Source organism: Hippichthys cyanospilos, chromosome 8 (genome assembly GCF_059441005.1).
Source record: "Hippichthys cyanospilos isolate Australia breed blue-spotted pipefish chromosome 8, RoL_Hcya_1.0, whole genome shotgun sequence".
Taxonomy (NCBI): domain Eukaryota; kingdom Metazoa; phylum Chordata; class Actinopteri; order Syngnathiformes; family Syngnathidae; genus Hippichthys; species Hippichthys cyanospilos.
In genome coordinates, this window is record NC_142376.1 from 10,980,155 (window position 1) to 10,998,760 (window position 18,606).

At 38.0% G+C, this 18,606-nt stretch overlaps 1 protein-coding gene and 1 long non-coding RNA gene across 4 annotated transcripts in view; one reads left to right on the plus strand and one right to left on the minus strand.

Moving 5' to 3' along the window:
* Nucleotides 1-1,657: 1,657 nt before the first annotated feature.
* Nucleotides 1,658-11,665, plus strand: LOC148420138 (uncharacterized). Its single transcript, XR_015866412.1, has 3 exons — nucleotides 1,658-1,827; nucleotides 7,797-7,888; nucleotides 8,287-11,665. It is a non-coding gene; the product is annotated as an uncharacterized LOC148420138 (long non-coding RNA).
* Nucleotides 9,385-18,606, minus strand: part of stk32c (serine/threonine kinase 32C) — a 50,986-nt gene continuing 41,764 nt past the window's right edge. For 2 of the 3 annotated variants that reach the window (XM_088421667.1, XM_088421665.1), the window contains 4 exons: nucleotides 16,931-17,056; nucleotides 16,284-16,412; nucleotides 15,431-15,498; nucleotides 9,385-14,042 (listed from right to left, as the gene is read on the minus strand). In XM_088421667.1, the coding sequence (XP_088277793.1) occupies nucleotides 13,871-14,042; nucleotides 15,431-15,498; nucleotides 16,284-16,412; nucleotides 16,931-17,056 (495 nt within the window). In that variant the 3' untranslated portion in view covers nucleotides 9,385-13,870. The remainder of the gene's footprint in view (nucleotides 14,043-15,430; nucleotides 15,499-16,283; nucleotides 16,413-16,930; nucleotides 17,057-18,606) is intronic. The other variant, XM_088421666.1, reaches the window with a different exon arrangement.

Sequence of the window (18,606 nt, forward strand, 5' to 3'; positions counted from 1 at the left end):
AGAAGGTCTAAAGAACACTATTTTGGCAACATGTTGAACAAACTGATACTAATATATGCTAAAAAATAAAAATAAATAAATGAAAAGAAACCCAGAAGCATGCTTTCTGGGCTTTTTTTTTTTTTTTTTTAATGAACCAGACCTCCAACCCAAGGTACGTACAGAGCCATTTAGGAGATCTAAGTAAATACACAGTGAGCTCTGTCTACAGAAACCAGACGGACATTCTTCCAGCACTTATGCAGGTTTACGTTATCCTTCCTTAAACCCTAAATTAACTTGAACCAACCTCTAGTATGACCTACACTTTACAGGTAATCCTTTTCTTAATCTTCCCCCCAAACACAAGTCCGAATCCTTGAACTGTTACACTATGTCCTTTCCACTGGGTGTGATATTTTGTCACGATGACACATAAGACAAAGTGGAAAAGTGCACCGAAATAGACAGAGAAGGTGACCCCGCCTCCAGCAGTTTGTCACGTGACACATGCACAACCAGGTGCAGTCACCTTCTTGTTCTGCATGTATGTGGGCCGCTGTGTGTAAGTATATCCCTCAATTTTTAGTGGTCACCTGTCGTGACCACTGGTGGGACAATAATATCGCAACCTGTCTTAGGTCTCACTCTCACTTTTCCTCCACTTTTGTGTTTCTGCTGCTTAACCTTTAGATCTGCTTAAGAGGGCAGACAAGTGAGCAGAACATGAGGCTGAAGACAGTCTGGCTTAAAGAAGATAACCATGCTTACTACAACCAGCCTGTGTGCGCTCGCACGTGTGTATTGATGTGTGTGAGTCAGACAGAAATAAGTCAATTCAGAGCGACTAGGAGGAAGCAATCAATACAACTACAGAGAACATTATTTGCTTGATATGATTTCAAACATTTCATTCTAGGAACAGAATTTCTCTCAGAAAAAGAGAAGTAGCCTTAAGATTTGAGTTCATTGACTTAATGAGTCTAAAAATGAAACAAAAAGGACTGAAATGTTAAGATTCCTTTTTTCTCATATCAAAGCAAAACGGAGAGTGTCAACCAAAACAGTGTGATGTATACACTTAGTACCGCTACCACCTACATGCTCGTTCATCTAACTAAATAACCTAATACGAGCTCTGTGTGTGTGTGTGTTTATTCTGTTTTTAGTTTGTGAAAGAGTCTCAATTGACACTACATGTTCCTTTTTGAAAAAGGTTAATAATAATAAGATCATACAAACTTTAACTTGGGCCCGACTGATTAATTGACTGGCCAATTCAATTGATCAATTATGGTACAAACAAACAAACAAAAGCAACTGGCCACTTATCCTCACCAGGGTCACTTGCTTGCTGGTGCCTATCCCTGCTGTCTTCAGGCAGAAGGTGGGGGACACCCTGAGCTGGTTGCCAGCCAATTGCAGGACTTAATATTCAGCATACCCAATTCAATATAAAACATTGTTGTTTGTGTAAACCCATAACAACCACTAATGCACCAAAGCAAAACATTCTGATTGATAAACTATTCATTGTAAGAGTCACTTGAGGTGATGTGTGCTCTTTTGAAATCTATTCGTGTTTGTTAGACTAAGATATCAGTCCCCTCCCAAGTAGAAACTTCCCACCCCTTCCCAGACACATAGCTTTCTGCTCTGCATTCCATGTTTTCATTAGGGAACGGGGCGCAACCACTTTGGAGGAAAAATTGTAGCCAGGGCAAAGCTGGTTAAAGGAAGCATTGCACTTGAAATTGTTCAATCTCCTGCTTTTCAAACACACCATGATCCAACGCTCCACCCTCACAATTGGACTCATCATTCTTTTGATTGGCTGCATTGTGGCAGGTAAGAAAAGGAGCTTGGTAAAGGGGAGTTGGTGAGGTTAGTGGGGGTGGGAGATTTTTTTATACAGTGCATAGATACAGACTGGTGTGATAGTTGTGGCATAAAGTGATTTTTACAGCGTTCTAGGTGTACAAAACGACGCTGAACTGCATTGTGCATGTGAATCTGTAAGGGTTGAGGCACATATGGTTGTAATTCATTGCAGCTGTAGTTTCATTGAATCAAATTTACTGTGAGCAGTAAATCCTTCATTTTTTTTAACATATAGTGGTTCCAATCACATACCACAACTTGTTTTGGTAAACACACACTCAAGAACTGCTTCAACTGTTGTGAGCGTGCACTAAAATGATTTCATAGTGCCAGAATGGTCGGTTGTAAGCCACTGCACCGGACAGAAAGTGATTCGGTTCACAGAGCTTTAATTTGCCTCATCACCAACCAATCAGAACATTATGCCACTTCATGATTGCATACTATACAATACAAGTGTGTTGCCTTTGCAAAGGCAGTTATGCTAATTATTTAGTGCTATTATTTAGTGTATTACTATTTATGGAGAAGAAGGGCAGCTAATATAAATCTGATAAATGGGAGTTGGGAACAGCTATTATAAGATGGTCTAGAATTCTATGCCGAGTGTCCAAACCTGGTCCTCGTGGGCCGCTACTGTAGATGGCTTTGATATTTCTGTCCTCCAAGATACCTCATTCATGTGATCATGATCATTATCAGGCTTCTGATATGCTTGCTGATGAGCTGATCATCTGGCGGAAACTTGAAAATTATGCAGGGTAGCGGCCCTGAGGACTGAGTTTGGACATCCAAGTTATACGCCATTGCCAATGGCAACTATCATAGTAAGTACAGTATTTGGGATATCCAAAAAAATAAATCTTGGCTGGGAGAAATCACATGGTTCCACTTCTTCAACCTTATAATTTACTTGTTCACATAGTAAACTACTACTCAATGGTGGGGGCAAACATAGTACAGTACTATCATAGGGATACATGAGTATAGTTTCATATTTGTGAAATCAATGGCATATTATATGATGAATTGAAGAGAAGCGATTCATAAAGAATGAGTAAAAGGGACACCAAACCCATCCTCTTTCTCTCTCTCTCTCTTGCTCTTTTTTTATTTTAATAAATTCAGGTCCAGAAAGTGAAAACAGTTTGGCTACCTGCTCGTTATGTTGAAGCACTTGTGGCTAAAGCCAAAAGTAGAGAATTTAAAGTAAAGAATTTCCCATTTCTGCTACTATTAGGGCTACTTTTATATCCTTGTGGTGTGACTGATTGGTTAATGACCTGCCCCCTAGTGGCGCCACTTCCTTTGTGTGGCATCAACTTGCAGTATATTTTGTCATTGCAGCAGTTTTCATCTTGATGTGTTTGTGAGTGTGTTTATTCAATTTTAAGTTTGGGTTCATGTCATTTCGATGATTGCATCTTTTTTTGCAGTGTTTTTCTTTTAATGTGTTTGTTTGTTGTGTAAGTTGATTTTTGTTGTTTGCCCGCGTTTGTAGCTAGTTGCAGCGTGTTTCTACCTGTCGGTGCATCGTACCACCCTCGCAAGTACAAAATGTCGGGGCTGTCATTGCAAATGTTGATTTTAATTGATTGGAGGACAAAATGGCGGCCCCCTCAGATGAATCAAAATGGGTAGATTTTGCTGCCTAATTAATGTTTCTCAAATGCAATATTAATCAGAACACTTTGTTTAGGCTAGTGGGTGAACACAGAATATATTAACCCAAAAATAGTTGCCCCCACTTGTCTTTTAACTAGCTTGCTGTTGTTTTTGTTGTTACTTGACCTTACATTGTGAGACCTTACATTGTGATTTCGGTGACAGCCGGAGAACTAAGGGGAGAGAACAAATACAGTATATAATTTGTCTTGAAATTTTATTAATAACTCAAAACGCTCTGCCGCCTTAGGAGCATAGTATATGCCCCCCACACAAATTGCTGCTTTCATTTGCACCAACTTCTCAATTTTGCAGTTGACTGAACTCCCCTGCGCTTGCAGGGAGGAACGTGACATACACACTCAAGCTCATTCACCTTTGTCCTCTGGCGCAATCACTACGTTACATCACCATGTCTTGTTTGCTTTTCCTGTAGCTCGTTTCCTCTGACAGTGTGTGCGCCTATCTTATTTGTCAACCTCCTGAAATATTTTGGACAGTAGAAAAAAAAAAACAGCCCTTCATCTAGCCTTCTACAAGCATCTGCCAAGAATAAATGCATCCTTGGAAACAGTTGGGGATGGAATATAGCAGATAGTCAGCTATTTTGCAATATGTGTATATTTGCTCACTGGTTCATCTTGAATATCAGCATGGTGCTCTGAGTGGCATTTTTTCCACTTCCAAATTGCAAATGTGTGCACGCTGATCCCACAAACACGCTGATATAAAAGCACAGTTGTGCTTTGGCTGAAGGGTAGGGTTTTTTTCTGGTAGTCAATCAACGTGCCAGCAGCACATATTTGCTACAACCAAAAAAGACATGTACTTTTTACCTCTAGCCGCTGTCAATTGCTGTCAATCACCATCAGATGTGTTGAGAGACATCTTCCACACGCTGGGATACAATGTGAGAAAAAAAAAAAAGCATAACAATGTAAACACGTTAAGGAGTTAAAAAAAAATGTGTACATTGCTAGCATTGTATTTATGCTGAAAGAATTGCAAGCAGACTTTTACCTCTAGCAAACTATCCTCACTAAGGTCACAGGCCTGCTTGAGCCTATCCCAGCAGTCTTCAGGCAGTAGGCAGGGTTCTCCCTGAACTGGTTGCATCAATTGCAGGGCATGCTAGAGACGAACAACCACTCACGTACCCAAAGGACAATTTAGTATGCCCTAACATGCATGCTTTTTGAGTGTGGGAGGAAGCTGGAGGGCCTGGAGGGCCTGGAGGGAAGATCTATCTTGAATGTGGCGTGCCAAGTCAGATCCACTTCTTCCAGCATGGGTTTAAAAACAAAACAACAATGCATCAGTAGCAAACAAATCTTGTTCAAATGTATGGCATTCGGCAGCAAAATGACACTGAAAGGAGCGTATCCTATCACAGGACACATACATGTTGATTTCTATGTAGGCCTACCTAGCTTCCCCTGAGGTCGCAGTCTTGCGAGATGATTGGTCCGAGCGCTTTTAACTGAACGGGCTGTGCCCATTCACCAACTATGGGCAGGTCCTTCTCTTTTCATTCTTAAGGCTCTGGCAGATTGCAGGGAAACCTGACAACATGAGCTGGCTAAAATATGATTGGATAAAAAAAGTTTGTATCCATGTTTTTAAATGGGAAAATTAAAAAGAGAAATACTGTAATTTATATAGAAGGGGATACACTGTTAAAATGTGGAAATAATATGTAATACAGACAAGGGAGAATACTTTTTTTGAAGATATCTATGAATAAATGTGTTTTTAGGCTAAAAGGGCAACTGGTGAATTGACCGGTGTCATGCTGGTGGGTGGTTTGCAAGTTCCTTCACAGTTTCAATGTTAGGGTTAGATTCCGGCCTTGCTGTGGAGTTAACTTTTTTTACACTCCAGATACAACAGCTGGAGGTGCACCAACAGTTTGGCCTTGTACTGTATGTTATGATTTTTAAAACAAACATTTCAAATGGACATGTTTGGAGACCACTATTGGGCCTTGACTGGCTGTTACTGTGTGAGTAGATTTTTTTGTCTTTTGACATGCTCCAACAATTTGTAGAAAGTGTTACTTAAATGTGGAAACTGTTATATAAGCGTCCAAAGAAATATTGACATACTTTTTTGCTTTCTGTAACCCCCCCCCTTCATATTTAAGAAAGGGGAGATTTGCATAAATGATTGAAAAACTTGCAAAAAAAAGAGATCAGTCGAAAACAATGACCATGAACATACATATACGTCAGGTCTCTGTTTTAGGAAAAGCATGTTTTGAGCTTGGTTTTTGTTCCTGCAATTGGAAAGCAATTTATATGTGTTGGCCTCCTTTCACTCAAACCACTGCCAGTTGGATTGTAAAGGAACTCAATATTCGACAACTGAGCAATTAGGGAGCATCGCAGTCTGTTTTTCCAGGAGAGAACAACCTCGTCTGGTGGTGGTCCACAGCAGGCAGGCTGCCCAGCGTGTGCGAAATGATGGAAAGTGGAGACAAAAGTAATTCTCAGTGCTCCGATGTTCAATATAGACAAAAGGCAGTTCAGCATCAGTGGGGCATTGAGTTTCATCTAACCCACAACTGAGCTTCCATCAACACAAAATGAATAAGAAACTGCCATTTTCAGTTTGACTGTCACCACAAGGAAGAGGATGTTATTAGACTTCTTTTGTTTTTTTTTTTTTTGGTTTTTTACTTGGAAAATTGGAAAACCTGTTACTATTTTTCTACATTTTGCTTTTTCAAATGGCACACACATATTATAATCATAATAAAAAACAGTATTGCTTTAACTCAATCTCACCCTCCCTCTTTCTTTTTAAACACATGTATCTGTACAAGTATATAATACTGATGCTGTGTCATGTCTTTACTGATAATGTTGTTGGAACATATAATTTCAAATAAAATGCTCTTTTTCTCAAGTTTGTAGCATTGAAAGAAATATAATTCCACACAAATAGATGAAAATGATAAAGTCTCTGGAAAGGCCCTGCTAGAGCCCACACCTAAATCTATAATGTGATCTGAAAGAACTGTGAACGAGAAACATTCTTGCCATCTGACAGATTTGGGGCATTTTTAGTAGAGAAATTATGGGCAAACTGTCAAGGAAAGAAGGGTCATGCTGAGAAACAACTCCCTAAAATGACTCAATGATAACATGTTCTGACATTTTTTTTCTTGAATATTTATCATTGTTCATCAAATTAAAATAAACATCAAAAATACATTGTATTCATATGAAAGGTAATATTCAGTTTTCAATGGTTTCATTAACAATGCAATTAAAAATGAAAAAAAATTAATTCACTGTGGCTGCAGGAACTTTGAGCTTTAGTGGTAAGCAAAAAGCTAAAAAATTCATGCCACTCTAACCTTTATGAAAAAAGCAGTAGGGTGTTTTTTTAAAAGGTATATTTACTATTCATCCGATCGACGTCTCACACATGCTCCTCCATTTTCACCTGAACTTGCCTTCCACTTAGGAGCCTATCAAAATATACCAAACAAAATGACAGCCAATCAGTGTCCACTTCATGGTGTGATTGCCCTTTGTTTTCTGAACCCCAACTCAAGCACAAAAAGAGCGCTGCATAAAAAGGGATGTAATCAGTAAACAGAAAGCATAACATTAGAGATTAAAAATTAGATGAACACGTTGAAAAAAAAACCTTTAACTATGACTGTAATTGATTGATCACATTTAATCTGTTATTTTGGCAGCCCTATTTATTTATGAAAAACATAAAACAATTCTAAGCTAATAGGCTCTGTTTCTTTTATTCCACTGAACTGTAAACTGTCAGACAAAATGTAGTTTCCTAAACCCCCATCTCCTCCAAAAAATCTCAAAAAGCAGCAAACAAACAAAAAGCACCACGATTCAAAGAAATTCAAGAACAGATGTGAAATAAAAAATAACACATCCAGTCGTCTGGAAGGGGTTGCAAACAATACTATAGCCAATAACACACTCTTCATGCTATGTACAGTTTCAGGTATCTCATCATCATTAGATTTTTTTTTGACACAGCAAAGCATTTGTGTACACAAGCTTTGTTTTACATTATTCTCATTTTGGGGTAGAATGGGTCGATCTAGAAAGACGTCAAATTTCAGTGTAAAATATTGACATTTAGGCTATCTTTAATGGCTGTTGAAGGCTAAATTTCACTAAAGGTAAAATTTCACCAAAGCTGCGTACAGTATTTGTTGTGTATTCATTTTCCAGAGAATTGTCTTATTCACAGTGCGCATTCACTTACATTTCGATTGTTTTTTTCAGAAGTGGATACTGAGCGGTCGCCTCGAGCCGTGCCTGCAAACGCATGTCAGGAACACGCACGTCTTCATAATCGCTTGGATGTAGTGGAGAAGGTGATTTTTCTTTCAATCCCCTCTAAAATGAAAGCCACATTTGAGTTAAAGTAGTCAAGATGTTTTAGTTCCCAACTTTGAGGGTCAGTCCTGTCTGTATTGTATACTTTACTATAGCCACCACATTTTTTTTCCAAGTACAAAGAGTGTGACTCACCACAACTCGTAGTTGGTCGTTCTTATTCCTCACTCCTTTAGTGATGCCCTTCTAACGCTCAAAAACTCATCACGAACTCTCTTACTGCACCTGACCTTACCTTACTAATTGCTTTGTACAACTGTATTATTCGTATAATTCAAGGCATTGTATAATTCATGGCCATTGACTCTGTTATTCCTACTAAAGTTTATTAATGTATTATTTCGTCTCATATAGACATGCCATCTTTATTTTGTAGAAAGTAGAGGACACTGTTGGCAAGTTGGAGGCCGAGCTGGCGGCTCTCTTGGAGGCCATCCACGACCCAAAGTGGCATCCTCAACTGGACAATCCGGGAGCGCGCGTGGACATTTTAGAGGACCCGGTGAACACTAAACCCTAAAAGAGACATACATTGGGGCATTTTAGAGGATTTTGATTTTTTTTTTTTAAAAAAGGGAACCTTGCTTTACTATCCTTTTCCTGTTTTCAGACATAACATCATTACAGAAAAGTTACCATAAGGATACAAGGCTACCATTGAGCTCAATAGCATCCATTTATGAAACGAACAAGATGTGAGACAACATAACACTTGGTTACAAATTGATCGAACAGCAATGAAACAAAACAAAACAAATAGTCACTTTTTTTGAAGACACATTTTAAAATACAAGTTATAGGCAAAAATTTGCTTTGTCATTTTGTCTTGGTGATCATTATTTATTCATTAAATCCATATTGGTTAATCAATTTATGTCAGGAAGTTATAGTGGGGCACTGACAAGCAGAACAATAACATGCTTCTCCTATAACAGAATCTATAAAAATGGTGGTATTTATACAGCAGATTAAATAATTGTTTTCGGTAAGTATATCATCTTACTGTTCAATTAAAGAGGGCCACATTTCACACTAAGTACAATTTTTAATATACAGTCATGCTTTTTATACATTTTGGGTGGTTTGCCATGAAAAATGGGTGCCTTGGCACATGAAAGTTTGAGAAAAAAATTGATCTATTTCTCACGCCCAACACAAATAGATCAACTTCAGCATGTCTTATTTTCGCTGAATTGTTTCGTATTCCATATGCAATATGGTGGATGACATACTGAAGCTATTTTATTATAATGCACTGATGATAACCATATATGAATGAACTCATCTCATGCCTGAACTTCCTTCTACAAACCTCTTTATGCAAAGCGAAACCCACACAATGCATTGCAAACCAGGGGAAGGGGTTTAAGAATATCTGAGCCCCTAATTTATGCCTCGTGATGGCACTGACTCACCTGCACTCATTTTTTCAACCCATCTTTAATTCCTTCAGAAGACAAAAATACCCAAATGACACCTTTCAGGAAAGAGTTTTATTTCTTTATGAAAGCAGTTGAAGCAGCAGGTTTTGAGCACAAAAGCAGTTTCAGTAAATTTACAGTACAAGGCTTGTCACCAAATCTCTCCTAAAAATCCGGCCGCACAAAATGATGCATTGTGGGATTATATGGAAGAAAGGAGTAACAATTTGCATTGTCCCGATTTAATGATAACAGGGCATTAACCGTTATCAACAGTTAAAACATCTAGAAATTTGCATACCGTAAGGGCATGTGCTGAATCACGCTTGATTAGAAGACATGCTTTATTGGTCAAATACGAGCACAGAGCGCTTTGAAAACACCGAAGAGCATCCAAACATTAACACGTAAAAGGAACATGTCAGGAGGTGAAACAAGCAATGCCCATCTGGGAATGATCACCGCTAACAAAACAACTCCCAAAACACATTAGCATGGAACGCTACAATTCATTGTCAAAAATCAGTTTTCCATTTACAAACGGCATACTATATGCACACGTTGTATTTTGTAGTTTTCAACAAGTTTCCCTAAATGTGCAATTCTGTGTATTGTTAATGCGCAAAAGGAAGTGAAAGGAACCCATCAGTTCCATTCCCCCTGAAGGTGTATGAGGCTTGATACTTGCAGAATATTTCACAATTAAATGATAGAATACCAGCATTGAAACCATTTTGTTGGTAAATACTATATTTTTAAAGATCGGGGTCAAGTCTGCTCAGTAACATTAGAGATTTATCATATTGCTGGACTGGAGAAGAGATTATTCATACTGTGATGTGTAGTAATTTGGCTGCATGGTTTTACAGCCTTTTCACTATATAAATACTGTACAGCAATGAAAAGATAAAAATACTATGGAAAATGCAGAGAAAAACAATCGATTATTAAGGCAGCCAAATAGAATACACAATATTTTCTATAACCTACATTTTCATTTGTGTTGAAACACATTTGCAATGTGTTTAAAGTGAGACTGATTAAGGTTAAACTTCTTGAAAACATGTGATTGGCTAAAACCATTGCCGAGTGGCAAAACAGAACTAAACGCATTCTCATTGCTCTATGAACACTGAAAATATCAAGACGACCTACAGGATCCCAGGTTATTCATACCTTACAACAATACCATGCCATTTACATAACATCAGGTTCAGGCACCTCAGTACAGTTAAACATACAGAAACACACGCAGGACAGTTGCACTCAAAGTCAACAATGGTGTAAGCATTGAGGTATGCTATCATTAATAGCTTGTGCATGCACAAATCAGCCATGAAAGCTCAAGCTCCAGGCTTTGGCAAAATCAGGCTTTTACTGTACTTGTCCATGCAAAAACAATACTAATAAAATAAAATGCATAAACTTACAGTATAGGACAGACTTGGATGATGCTACATTTTATTCCTCATTATTAAATTTGATAAACCAGTCATTTTTTTAACAGTGTGGAAAATATGTGATTTTAAAGGGACAATAATACAATGGATCCTCAATATTCAAACACCACAAGACGTGCGTAAACTCGCTTCAAAACATTCCACGAGGATGTTGCGTCAAACATCAGGTACCAGCTCGAAACTCATTTGAGCAGGCATCAAAGGACTAACTGCATATTTTTCATTTTCTTTGTGGCAAAGTAAATTGGAGTTGGATTCTAAATCTTGTGACATTAGGTACAAAGCCCTGAATTGTGACAATTTCTGTAACCAGGGTGGTGTAATCCTAACTTCTTACCATTTATTATTCCTCCAAAAACATTTTTCGTCCATAAAAGAATTGCAGCAATAACTGCCCACTTGCGCCACGTAATAAAGAGCGTCCTCACACCAAAGCGCACGTTAATTTTTTGTGTGCAATCGTAACCTTGAAATGTCACCATTACTATAAATATGTGCATGAGATATAATACTAGGTTACGGTTAAAAACAATCCAATAAAGCAGTTAAAAGCAATGGCAACTGAGCGTGATGCCTTGTGCTATACGATGATGCAAAATTGTTACACCGCATGTTGTTTGAAATGTTTAAATGGTATTTGTCGAGACTAAAGCTGAAGATGGTTGTTTTATTTTGCCTTTCTTACTTGTCAAAGATTATTAGTATCACCTTGTTTTTAAATAAGGGTGACTGAACATCCCGTTTTAACCTTAACAGTCCTGTTTTTCAGTCTTGTGTCTTGCATCCAGACAAACTTAGCCAGCCCCATTTTTTGTCTTGATTTTACATTTACATTTTCTTTTTTATTTAACGCAATTAAGCCATTAAAAACAAATTTAAACTGTTTACTTTTGCATTTGCGTCATACTGGAACAAGAACTAGTTCCCGCTTTTGTGTTGAAGAATCATGGAAAATGACAACGTGGGAAAGTGAGGTATGTTGTGGCAAATGATTATCAGTTTTATAAACAAGAGTTGATTAAAAAAAAAAAAAAATCACAAAATGCAAGCAAAGGAAAAACGAGTCCTGTACTTGCTAGCGCAGTTGGTGCATCGAATGACCAGGATACATTTTAAAACAACGACTGATCATTATATTGACTTGCAAGTAAATTTGCAAGCAATAGTTCCTGGCGACAGTATATTACATTTCATTTTCAGTGAATTTGCCGTCTCAGTTTTTAATTTTGAAAGTCTGGTCACCCTATTTTAACTCATTCACTGCCATTGACTTCTAAAGACGACAAAGATTTACTGTTACTGGGCTGGCAACAAATAAGTTTAATAAGAGTTGCTAACTTGTGAATTGTGTTTGACATGAGAGGTTCCACTGTAAGATATCCTCTAAAATGAAAGTTGATTGGCCTAGCATAGCATAGTGACTAGAAGGAAATCTTTCCTGTTGAAATAAAAATTACCAGCCAAAGGTTAAACATAAAGAACACACTAAAATATTTAGCAAAATATTTCCAATTTTAATTTGATGTCAACAGTTTGACGTGACATTTATATCATTTTTTAGCTAAACTAAGCTAACCGCCTCCAATGCCAGTTGATGCTTTTAGCTCTTTTTCGTGTAATTTGTTTCCCTTATTACCTGAAATCTGACAGCTTCTACATATTGGCAATATACTTGTACACTGCACTGGTAAATCCATGTTATACAGAAAGGAGAAAGACATACATTCACATATTTCCTTAGAAATGGTTATGCAAATGGTAGAAAAGCTTTGGCCTATGTTGCCTACAAGATGTGCCTGCACACTTGGAGCGAAAAGCAGAATGAAGCAATGCGAAGGATTGACTCCACAAGCTTCTTCCATGTCGGGTTTGCAGGCCCACATAAAACTGTGGTGAAGTTATACCTACAAGTGATGCTATTTACACATTTTTCGTTTTATGACGGGCTCTATGGTGGATCATTGCTACATGTTCCCACATTAAGACTGAAAATAACGGCCCCATCTCAAATGTAGCACTGTGATTATGACAAAACTGAGCTGTTTGTGAAATAGTAAACTAGTTGGTTTAATCCCCAGGATGAGCACTGCAGGAAGGTGATCTTCACTGTCTAATAACAAGAGAACAGGACACTGTTCTCTGGTAGAATGTAACCCATCCTGTGCCAGATATTTACAGACATAATTACTGTAATACTAAAAAAAAATACTGTCAGTAAGTATGGTCTTGAAAGTCTGGATGTAAAAGCGTATATTTGGGATTTAATGTGCCAGGTATTTTTCTTTACCCTGATATTTGGTGAAAAATACAGTAAATAAGTACATGGGATAGAATGCCTGGACTATGTAAAGACGTATGATTAAATCCTTGAGATTAATTGAATTAATTTTCAACTTCTTTACATTTGCCCCCAAAAGTGACATACCTTAATTCAGAGCACATACAACAGCAGGGATTTTGCATTGTTTCGATTCATGGTTTCTATGTGAATAGCGCAAACAATATTTAGTCTGCCACAAATGATTTTTTTGAAGGTGTGGCAACGGAAGTACACCAGGACATGAAAAAACCAAAACGCTCTGAATTAGGGCATTCATGACATAAGAGAGGCTGAGGGGAGGAGTGAAGCGGAGACAAGCTAAAAGTGTAAAACCGCCTGTGCATGTTGAATAATTCAGCCATCCTGGGCTCATTTTGAAGAGGAAGAAGCATCTCTACTAAAACTAGCCAAGCCACCAAAACATCATGAACAGCCATTGCTCAGGATGTCATCATCTTTTCCGAGCATTCCTCTTCACCTCCTGGTGTGTGATACGCTTTGTCGTGCTGTGAGTGAAGTGTAACATTGCATAGAAGTTGGAGGATTGTGAAGGACGGACAAGGAGGTGGAGAATTTGCTTCATTCTTGCCTTACCGGGGAAGGGAGCTACAGAATAAAACTAATTGGGTCCTGCAGTGCGTCAGTTCCACCTGCTGTGTGTTTCCTCCCCTGCTGGCTACTGCAAAGGAGAGAATAGATCTATGGGCATGGCACTGAGAGACCTTCATCCTGTATCGTGCACCGTGGACTGACGCGGCACTAGCAGCTGCCAGGGGAGGAGCACACAGAGCCGCACATGCTCAGTTTGGAGGGAGGCTCGGGTTCCGGTTCGGCCGCGTCGTCGTCAGTGCCGCCAGCCTCCGCATCTCCTTCTCCGCTAGCGTCGTCTCCGCCGGCCTCGACATGGCCCTCTTCTTGACGCTTTTTCAACCTGGGTTCAGGGGGGAAAAAAAAGTGCTATTTTTAGCTCCCAGAAAGTCATACATTTTGTGGAATATAAGACAATGCTGAAAGTTTAATGAGAGCGCTACTTCTGTGATATTATACACCACGTTATAAATAGAACTCATCAATAATCACCGAATTAGGACAAAATGAGTCATTTCTGATAAAGAAGGATTTCAGTAAAGCTGCCGTGTCAGAACTGGGTCAATAATAAATGAGGTAATTCATTTAAAGAACCATAAAAGAGGAGACGAACAATAACTGATGGAAATGGCGGAGACAGACGATTTTCTATTGGATGGCCCGGGAGTTGCAACACCTGCACAGTCAGGGTTTCATGAAATAAAATAGTTGTATTTTATTATTTGAAATAAAGTAATTGTATTTAATTATATAAATTTAAATGTATATATTAAGGATGCAACAAAATTAACTTTTTTGGGGCTGAAACTGAAAACCGAGAATCATTTGGCCAAAAAGCAAAACAAACATTTTTTTGGGTGAAAATTTTATGCAAATGAAAAAAAACTGCAGGCTTTTGATTTGAATGTTAGTCTTGCTCAGTGTTTTAAGATCTTTTTACAGACGACTATTTTTAATGCCTTCCAAGTGATACTGTAATATTTATACATAGCGCAATCAGGTTTGTTCTTATTTGTTTTTCGTTGTCATACCAACCACGAGAATGGAAGACATAAGCCTAATTATTTGATTACACACTATAATCATAAGTGACAAGACGGACCATTTGTAAAGTAAAATATCAAAAGTAATTTCACCCCATCATTGATATTGATCGATTTAATTTAATAGATTGATAGAAAGTCCATATCTTTACGCTTTTAACGTTATATATGTGTGTGTGTGTATATATATATATATATATATATATATATATATATATATATATATATATATATATATATATATATATATATATATCTATATATATATATATATTTGCAAATAAATAGGCAATAAAACTACTTTAATTTTACAAGCACACAATCATCTCGATATTTACTGTACATTATCTTTATTATAGAGAAGCAACATAGTATGTAAAATGAAATTTAGATTGAGTGCTCATTATTTTGCAGTCACAGGGCCACATAAGCCACATGCGGTTCTGGAGCCATGGGTTGCATACCCCTGACCTCGTCGCATCAGCAGACCTACATAGACACATCCAGATTTTACCCACACTTTAAAGAAGCCTAATTGCACTCTGGGGGTGCCCAATTTCAAGTTTTTTTTTTTCTTCTCTTCATGCAGTCATGATTTACACCCTAATCAGAATTCTGTCACTTGCACCACACAGTGTCCAGTCAGCCTTAGTTTTTTTTTTTTTTGGTAGGTGCAGCTGTGTCTTACTTCTCTCGGTTGAAAATAATGAATTCTTGCTGCACCGCTTCAAGGCACTCCTGTAGATAGTCGTTCTCCTGCACAAAAACAGAGCAACACATATCAAGTGGATCCCTTGTCATCATCTCACACGTCAACACCATCGTCCTCATTAGTAACAAACGTCAACGTCAATTTGTGTCAGATGATGTTGTAACCTCTGTGATTAGGTTAATGTTGAGTTTTCCCCTCCTGACGCATCATGAATTGTCTTCTTCAAATTGGGTGCTTTTCCCGCGACAAAAATAGAAGCTTAAATGTCTAAAAGCTCTTGAGGCCATGGCAGCAGCTCTGAAGGCTACACAATTTAATAACCGAGCATGAGACCACACAGAGGATACACACTCCCAAGTTTGACAATAGACAGAACAAACACATACATGCAGGGGTGACATTAATATCACTGATGCCATGACAGACTGATGGGGGAAAAGAGTGTTGTTTGAACAGAAGTGAAATCTGGGTTGAGCGATACGTTGACTAAATAAAAAATAAAAAATAAAAAATAAAAAAAGCTAAAATAGACTACGCACAAAAAAAGAAAAATAATTGCCTTGGTTTGATATTGCACTCATTTCATCATTTCAAATGTGCTTTAGTACTGTATAAGTTATGTATGGTTATGCTAACGATATGTAAGGTAAGGGAAGGACCATGCGAATCAAGAAAATATATACAGTGATAAATTAATAAAGTGATGAATACTGTAAATATATTAGAGAAAAAGGAGGCACTGCTGGGATGACTTTATGAAGAGGTTTATTTTTCTGTAGTTTGCGTTCAATAAGTTCAATAAGTTGACATCAGACATAATATTACTTACAGACTGTGAATCCTTGCTGTTGTCTCGAGATCGGTTCTTTGCCAATCTTTTCTTCTTCTTGTGAAGGGGACGTGATTCCAAGATCATCTCCTCCAGCTCAAACGTGGGGTCACAGTGAAGGCGACCTTTCTGCACCACCGAAGAAATCCAAAAGAGAGAATTAGAAAGAAAGCTATTAATGTCTGGAAATCATCAATTTCAAGCTCCAAGGGAGCTAAACATTTCGTAATGTGCTAACACGATATTAACAAACAACAAAAGAGAGCAACAATCTGATTTGCATTATTTAGTAGCTACACTTACGCTTAATGAGCTGTGTGTGTTCCTTTACAGCTATCCTTGTGAGAACCGTTTTGAATTTTTTACCCACATAGTGAGGACATTTAGGTTGTTCTTCACATGTTCAGACTTCTTTGTGAGGGTCAAGACCCACTTTTAGAGTATACGTTTGAAGAGGTTTAGGGTTGAAGGTAGGGTAAGGGTGAGACAATCATTTCGGATGGTTAAGCTTAGGATTAGGGGCTAGCAAAAGCATTATTTCAATGTATGTGCACACATGTCTAATGGTACAAATGTGTGTGTATGTGTGTGTGTGTGTGTGTGTGTGTGTGTGTGTGTGTGTGTGGGGGGGGGTTATTAAGACTAACATTTGGAACAAATCCAGCATCCATCTTCTTTTCGTAAATGGCGTCCCAGTTGATGTCTGCGAGGTAGGGAGAAGTCTGCATGTCAGACAGGCTGGAGAAACGATGCTCAGGGTTCACTGTAAGAAGCTGGTGGACACACACACATACACACACACCGTTATTTGCTACAGAAACAGCAGTTTCACAAAAAATGAAGGATAATTAGTGTAGTTGCTTTTTTTTATCTGAAAACTTGCAAATATCATATGAACAAACTCAGAAAACAGGCGAGCCGCATTTTGGGTAGAATTGCCTCTTTAAATTATGAAAAACTCAAACTTAAAAGTCAAACCGGTCAACCACAAATTTGAGGAGCTCATGACTTCAACTGTGTTGGCTCTACTTGAGAATTTTCATTCATGACTGAGCTGCTTCCAAATGTGATGATGTAACTCGCAACTCTGCAACAGGGCTGCTGTACTTCGGAATGTAGTGCAATACAGCAAACCATATTCAATTCCATGAATATTAACTATGATTGCTGCAAGGTACTCAGTTTTTTTTCCTTTTTACAAGATCTTCTTTTACTTCTTATACAAGACAAAATATAATCCATATTAGGGCTTCCACTGCACCTTAAATAAATAACTTAAAAGTATGTTTTAACACACATGGGTGCACGCACCAACAGGGGGCAGTGTTAATCCAATCAGTCATACGTCAAATTAGACTTGAAGTCAATTGACTTGATCTTTGAAAGATGATGCTGTTCACCGTCTTTCACTTTACAAAAAATAATGAAGAAAAAAATGGGTGTATGGCTTTGGCTGTCAATGTCCCACTCATGTGTTTTTTGCCCCTTGTATTTTTGAATCTTGCGCAATTTCCCCCTACAGGGCAGGATAGATCTGTCTCACTGGAGACCAGACAGAGTAATTGATTAGCAGCAGAGTGGAAAAGACCAACACTCCATCCAGAAAATTCACCCCGACACAGTGTGCACACTAGTAGTGCCAAAAACCATCTCTTGCCTTATAACAGCAGAATACTGCTAAAATAAAAATAAGTAGAAGTAACATTTAAAAAAAAAAAAGAATTCGATTCAATACAGGGCATAGGAAAATGACATTTTAATCTGCAAGGAATTTGGGGCTTCAATAGGAAGATAAAGGGTTGTTTTTTATGAATAATTACAATTAATAACAATAATAATAACAATAACCGCACGCTCAAGGTCCACAGTTCCTCGACTTTCATGTCACGTTCTTATAGCATCTTGTCTCCTCCTAAGGCTCTCAAGCCGTCCTCCCTCCAGCTGTAGCTTACCCATTTCCCATCGACCTCCTTCTGACCACAACATGACCTCTGCTATAACCCTTTTATCTACCTGTTTTGCTCTGCTTTTCCTTTCAGCCATCGCTTCAATTGATTTTGATTTCATTATGTTCTGATTTGACAAACCTTAATGTCTTACATTTACCTTGTTTGTGATAGTAAGGCCCCAAACCAATGCATGTCTGTCTAGAAACAAAACATTAGATGCATATTTAGTTAAAAGGAAAGAAAATCAAACGAAATGAATCTTCAAATAAATTAGAAATATTATTTGTAGGTACAGTATGTTTATGTAAAGTGGTACATTTTCAAGTGAGTTGAATGTAGGAGAGGGACTTCGGGGGGACACAAAGAGCATAACA